Source organism: Oncorhynchus mykiss, chromosome 5 (genome assembly GCF_013265735.2).
Source record: "Oncorhynchus mykiss isolate Arlee chromosome 5, USDA_OmykA_1.1, whole genome shotgun sequence".
Lineage (NCBI taxonomy): Eukaryota > Metazoa > Chordata > Actinopteri > Salmoniformes > Salmonidae > Oncorhynchus > Oncorhynchus mykiss.
The window spans coordinates 75,324,184-75,331,648 of record NC_048569.1 but is presented as its reverse complement, the minus strand read 5'-3'; the positions used below and the strand labels follow the sequence as shown (position 1 = coordinate 75,331,648).

General features: G+C 40.6%; 1 protein-coding gene across 3 annotated transcripts in view; it reads left to right on the top strand.

The window, feature by feature from the left end:
- Positions 1-7,465, top strand: part of LOC110524574 (UDP-N-acetylhexosamine pyrophosphorylase) — a 34,382-nt gene that overhangs the window by 1,828 nt on the left and 25,089 nt on the right. The window contains exons 1-2 of one of the 3 annotated variants that reach the window (XM_021604372.2): positions 57-2,248; positions 3,520-3,857. In XM_021604372.2, the coding sequence (XP_021460047.2) occupies positions 3,575-3,857 (283 nt within the window). In that variant the 5' untranslated portion in view covers positions 57-2,248; positions 3,520-3,574. Of the gene's footprint in view, positions 1-56; positions 2,249-3,519; positions 3,858-7,465 lie in introns of those variants that run through there. The other 2 variants (XM_021604373.2, XM_021604371.2) reach the window with 2 other exon arrangements.

Below are 7,465 nucleotides of genomic sequence, written 5' to 3'. Positions count from 1 at the left end.
GCGAGTGAAACAGCGCCCCTCTGATGCTGTCTGGATAAAGGGAGTATGGCATGTCATGCTTTTTCTGGCCAGACCGCATGAAATTGTTGTATGTTGTGTTTATATTTTTGCTTAGTGTAGCTTCTGCCGGCTGGTATGCAACTGTGGAAAAGTTGGTTTGCCTTTGGATAGCCTAGCTTCGGGGCTAGTTAGGGACTGTCAATAAATTGCACAATATAAATTAGACAATATTTTCATTTTACACACCTTTTATTTTTCTAATTTAATGCGTTCAATATTTGTATATGAATTTATACAATTTAAAGTTGGTTTGAAGTTAAGCAATTGAAATGTGGAGCTATTGGAATTTTAACATATTGTCTAATTTACCAATGGTTCCTGACCAACCCCATAGGGATATTCAAAGTAAACCCAAATTTACCATGGACATTATGATTGGGTCGCATGCAGCTGCATTCCGAACTGATTATGGTCACGTTCCACTACTCAGACGCTGCATGCATCAACCAATGGTTGCTCCCACATCATCGACTGTGTCACTATCTAACAGGTTGCTATAACATATGTGACTTGCTGATACACAAAATACCTATCCATACATTGTAAAAATCTAACAGGCGTCAGCCACACCTGGGCAGAGGAACACGCCCGATTACTTGTGTGCTGCAAGCTGTGGGAAGGTTTGAAACAAACGCAACCTTCATTTACGTTGGTCGTGTTCCCCTGCTCAGACTTTGCATATACAGGTTAGTTGTTGTAGACACATGCGCAACTATGGGACAAAACAGACAGGGTTGGCTTAGATTATTGACAACATGTCAACTATATTTAGTCTCCAATGTTTATTGAAAACATAAATACATTTGCACAATGAGCACTTGTCTTAAATGCATCATTATAGTTGTTGGTTAGCTGGCTAGTGAATTCGAGCCATATTACCATAGCTGTGACATCAGTCAAACACCTCAAAGCAAGACATAGTATCAAGAACCAGATAAAACTAAACGAGCCACCTCCAATTTCCATAATGGTTGTTTTTGTCATTGTTGATAGCGATCTGGCCATCCAGAATCACAGTAACACAGAGACTTCTGCCCAATTGAAGTGTGTGCATCGTCTTTGTGATGTTGTCAGCTAATCCGTTATTGGTGCTTTAGAGACAAATTAAATAAAATGTTATTGGTTGCATACACATGTTTAGAATATGTTATGGCGGGTGTAGCGAATGTTTGTGTTCCTAGCTCCAACAGTGCAGTAATATCTAACAATATACAACAAGACACACTAATCTAGAAAGTAAAATTATGGAATTTAGAAACAACTGATCTTCAGGTCGGAAAGTCAGAGTTCTCGAAAGATGCCCAATTTTTCGACTTGGAATTCCGAGTTGGATGACTTGTTCAATCCGATTTTCCAGTTGTCTTGAACGCACTGAAGTTAGAGATTTTAGAGTTTCGAGTTCCCAGTTGTTTTGAACGTGTAATATTCACGTCATCGACTGACAGATTGCTATAACATATGATGTGGTTAGCTGATACTTAAAATACCTTTCCATGCGTTGTAAGATCTGACAGGCGTCAGCAACACCTGGGCAAAGGAATTCGCCAATTGTAATGCTGTCATGACCAGAAGTCTCACAAAACTCAGTTTTGGACAAGACTAACTTTATGACCAAAATTATCCTATTTACACTTTGTAGTCAATTTTGACCGTAGAATAAATGTTTCTGACTCATATCGATGCACATGGGGTGTTTTCGAAATAAGAAGTTGGTTTAAACTTTTAAACGTGAACTTCAACCGGGTATCAGAGTTGTTACGTCCCAAGGATCTCATTTAGACTTCTCCATAATTAAAGTCAAACGTCACGTTTCTACTTCTTATCGTACCTGATTGGATGGATAGTTGTTATCCCCTACAGATAGGGGATCAGTCTACAGTTAAAAAATGACAAATAATTATAACGACGGCTATTTTTCTCGTTGGATGGTCTCATAACTATTTTACTTCCCATAGTCTGTTCATGGTTCATCTTTATCGTTAATCTGATCTTTCTCAGTTTGCTGACTTTTTCTTCAATACTGTAAAGGCAAAATGTAAGCGTAAGCAGGGCGTTCCCATTCGACTCGTGTGCCACGTCAAAGCGATGTAGGAGGTGTACTCGAGGGGGCGGGGGGCACGGTGGCCAATACAATAATCTGCTGTTCGACGCTGTCCGGTCAAATTGATTCATAGACACAGCGTTGAAGGTAAGTTTATATGAACTCACATTTCTATAATCTTAGCTACATTTACATCGAATAATATAGTTAGCCCCAAAAATATATAAACCAGGTTTGTAGAATACGAGGTTTCAATTATCATCATTCGCCCCCTAGCTTGCCGTTTAGGACCACAAATGGTATGATGATGATAGTCATCATTTAGTTAGGTTGCTAGCTAATATCCGTTTTTATTAGTTAACATAACCGCGGAATTATTGTTCTATATGATAGTGTTAAATGTGTAGTATTACATTAGTTAGGTAACAGACATATCCTGCCTGGAAATAGATTTGGTGCATCAAAGAGGGACTTGTGTATTTATTGCATTTTAGAACACTTCCTATCTCTTGGATTGTCTAACAGGGGAAATGTTCTGTTTAGTGTCAACATAAGTAAACACCACTTGGTGTCCCGAGGATATGGTTCTGGCCTGCTTATTGCAGTAGACTAGGCTTCAAGATAAAGCACATTTACGCCAGTATTGGGGTGGCAAATTGACTGCTCGGTTTCTGGGAAAATGGTCAGATGGCCATGTAATCTAGTTTGTAACAAGTCCCCTACTGGAATGTCCTCATATATGTACCTAATGAAGTCACCTAGCTAATGATTTGCTTGAAGAAACATGACAGGCACACCTGTGTCATTATGGTACCACAGAGATCAATGATATACGTGTTTGAGTTTATTTTATTTTTACAGGGACAGTGCACATTAATCAACGTTTCAGTAAAAGTGCCGGTTTTAGCCAGCTGCTCATTTTCAACCTCAGTCCCTGGGCAGGTTATTAAAAACAATTACAATATAGAGAATAGCAACATAGGACAAGCAAGTCATAGCATACAGACAGAGCAACATAGGACAAGCAAGACTTAGCATACAGACAGAGCAACATAGGACAAGCAAGACTTAGCATACAGACATAGCAACATAGAACAAAAAGCAGCAAGACAAATTGTTGTATGACTAAAATTCAGATAATACATTGTACAATCTTTGTAGTCATAAATATGGCCATTGTTGAACCAGAGAGCTACCAACATCTATGTTTCTATTTAGAACAAGTGTATTGAAATGACGCTGTATACGTGTTTTTATATCTGGTGTGACTGAATCTCACAATACGTTTCCATTGTTTTGGATGTGGTAGTTGTCAGAGGAGTTGTGCCCAGTAATGTGGTCAACCGTCATGACTGTGTAGGCTAGTTACATATTCCTGACACTCACAACACTTTCCTATTCTGTTCTGGGTGTGGTAGGTAGATTCCCTAGAGGATTTTATTTTAGCCCTAACCCAGCAGTGTGATCATTGTCATGGAGAGCACCAGAAGCAGACTGGCCCATAGGCTAGCTGAAGCCGGCCAGTCTCACCTTGTGCAGTTCTGGGACGAGCTGACCCCCGAGCAGCAAGCTGAGATGACCTCTGACTTAGAAGCTATGGACTTCCAGGAGATCAACAAGTTCTTCCGCAGCGCCATGGAGGTGTCGCACAGCAGCAAGCAGGAGAAGATGGATGCCCGCATGGAGCCAGTGCCCAGGGAGGTGTTGGGCAGCGTGACCAGGGACAGAGACTGCCTCAAGGACTGGGAAGAGAAGGGTGAGTTGGCTGGTACAGGGGTTCCCATTTTTTTGGGGGGAGTTGTTGGGACAAGACCAGGATCAAGTACTGTATGTCAAATACATGAAAACTCCAATCTTAATTTAGCTTGGAGTTGACACTTTTGTGACTCAGTCATAATGATGCATTGCTTTAGCAAAGCCTGAAGCAGTTTCTATTTAGCTTTATAAACAGGAGCTTATTTCATTCAAGGGATTGAGTTCCACCGATTTACAACAACCTCAATTATTTTATATGCTACCAGGAAGTGAAACAGGCAGACGGGGAAATCGTATCAGGTTTTATGGTGTGCAATATGATTTATATAATGTGTGTGTGTCTTCTCAGTTACACAAGGGCATAAACTGAGGTCAAATCTTATGCAACACTCCCAGGTGGTGGGATGATCATTTCTGCAGGGCTACTGAAACTAACCCATCTAACATGTCTCTGGTAAACCACTTCAAACCAGCACAGTGACAGGCAGCAGCATGGAGGATTTACTGGGATCAGATAATGCCAATCCTGAGGTTAAACAAGACTGTGGCAGCCGTTACGTGACCTGGCAACCCTTAGGCTAAAGGGGGTAAACCATGATGGCTTGTGATGTTGAAATGGCTAAGTGGGGTCCTAGATTTTATTTCACAAAGCACCGTCAGTGCCATCTAACGACTAGATGCACGATATATCGGCTTCAAGATAAAGCATATTCACGATAAATCGGTAAGCATACGGAATCGGCCAATATTAGCAAAACAAGCTGATGTGCAAAATCGATGTCAAAGCTGACGTGCATACCTATATAACGTAGTTAGATGATGTAATGACACCACAAAATACAGTGCTACACAGAACAAAAGCAGAAAAATACTAGGCTCATTTCGAACAACTAAACAAGTTCAAGTCCAGCAGTCATTTGAAAGAGTAAGAATATTTTCAGCGAGACAACTCAAAGGCGAAATCCATTAACTCCAAGATAATCGTTCTCTGTCGTGGATGATGTTGGCATTCGTCGACTGGTTGAGCACCTCAAGCCCCGGTACACAATACCAAGTAGGCGCTACGTTTCGAATGTTGCCCTACCAGAGTTACACAGTATTGTTGAAACGCACATCCCTGAGCTACTTGCTTTGGGCGTCACTGCTATTAGATTCACGACTGACATTTGAACCAGTGACGTCAGCCCTGTGGAATTATTGAGAACATCAATTCAGTCACACCATTCCCTTGTCCAGTTTCTCATTCTTCATGATCTACGAAATATGGAGTTTGTTTGAGAAATTTAACCGGCGTAGCCTTGTGAAATAGACTACTTCCTTGGAGTAAAACCTCTAAATGTTTATCAGGCCTGACCTGTAGCCAGGGATGTCCAGCCTGGGGGATGAAGGAGGAGAAAAGCGAGAGCTTCTGGTTCTGCTTGGGACGTAAATGGGCTGCTGCTCACTGTGCCCTCACTCATGAGGTCATCCAGCATCTACAGCAGCAAGCTAAGGATACATGCATCCCAGATGTATGTATGAGTCAGGATAGCCAAAGCCTACAATAGCACCTCCCAGTCAACTCTCACCACTACTTCAAGGTCTCAGAGCAAATGACGTCACCGATTGAAACACTATTTAGCGCGCACCACCGCTAACTAAGCTAGCGTTTCACATCCGTTACACTTAGGACCCTTGAGTGTGTACGTGGTGTGTGCGTATATGTGGGCTAATCACTGACTCCCATAGCAACAGTTTATTGTAAGATAAAGTAGAGCTGTATAATAAGGGTGTTGTTGACCTGGTATGTTTAGATAGAGATTGACTGACTGTAATTGAACTATGGGTTATTCTGAGTTTATCTTGCTGTTTCGCCTGCAATGATTATCAAAACTCCTTGCCAAGGTAGATTATACTTTAGCCATAAAAATTCCATAGTGTTCTTGAGTTTTGGCAACCATCACAAGTACGTTTAGTTTGAGTTATATTGCTTGAATAAGCTACAGGCCTATTGTTTGTACCATATTTCATAGTTCTATAGTTGCCATGGTTCCCTAGCAGGAGCCTAAGCAGAGGGCTCCTGTACATTTTTGTGAATGTTTTTAATTTATGGCATTTTTTTTAACTTGTGTTTTTTTAAGAATGAATATTTAATATGTAAGGGATAAATGGCGACGTTCTGTACATTACCTTATGCCTTTTCGGAGTTCATTTTTTCCAAGGTAATGTACAGAATGTAGGCATTTATCCCGCTTATACCACAATTGCCAAATAAAACAATATGAAAGCACACATTTACCAGTATAAATACTTTTTTTTTGTAAATCTATGCATTTTTATAAGCAAATTCCTACTTTCTTATCTTTTGGTTGCTAGAGACGCTACCCAGTCGTTCATTCTTTATGTTCCGTTGCCATACTCGCTGGTAAAGTTCTTATCCCTTGCTTGCTAGCCAGCTAGCTACGGCTAACACAATCACGACAGCCAGAATAACAGAAAAGTTGCTGTTTTTTATTGATATTCATTTGGATACATCCATAACTATGAGCTGATAATGCCCAATTTTTGCCCCTGCATAGCTAGAAAAGTTTGCCTTCTCATCAGGACACTCAAAACTGTTCATTACGAGGAGCTTGCATTATTAGAAGCTAAATAATTAATTTGTTACTAGCAAACCTGAATAAAACAAATATCAGTTGCTGAAAACAGCTGGTCAAACTAAATGTGGGAGGAATTGACACCATAGTGCCACTTGCGTCATGACTGCACCAGTAGGAACCATTCTAGAGTGTGCATTAGTTCCGTGTAACGTATTTGCACGGTAGAATTCAATGGCCATAGTTCATTCTTACATGTTCTATGTCCGAGCTGCTTTTGAAAGCAGAAGTCGAATTGAAAACCGTTATTAAATTGTTGAGTTCCATTTTCCAAATGGTAAGCTTTTTTTTGGTTAGCTAAACTAGCAGGTCTGTTTGTTTGGTTTCCAAGGCAACTACTGTTGAATACATTTCTACTGGCAAATGAACACATTTCTAGTAACAAATGAGGCAAAGATAGGCTGTGGTCGGTCGTTTCCAGCGGGAACAGATGAGTCACGGGGCAGAACAAGCAAGGAGGTGGGCAGAGCCAAGCACTCCCTAGTGAGATCCTATTGGCCCGTTCTAGCATACATCTGCATATTTACGTTAGGGAATGCTTACTCTGTGAAATGCAATGTGCAATAACTCGATTCGACTTTGCACTCCTTCTAAACAACGCAATTTTTAAATTATTTGGTAAAGGCTATAAAACCTAGTCCACTCTGTTCATAACATATTCTAGTTTTGGGAACAGAAAACTCTGAGATCAAATTTTCATCGATGAGAAAATTTGCACAATGTAGGCCAAAATCCATCTCATTGCATCTTCTAATCACTGCCCGTCAGTGGGCTTCATTTCACTACCGTATTTGCTCGTGAGTGGAAACATCAAGCGGATGCTTCATATTTATATATCCAGTGAAATATCTGTCTCGTTGTTCTGTGGTAGAGGTGTGATGTGGATCGTGGGGAGGGCATAATTACAAGGCTGCTCTTTAATTATTATTGAAATGTGGAGTGATTTCTGGCACCATGTAACTGCCGTAGCATC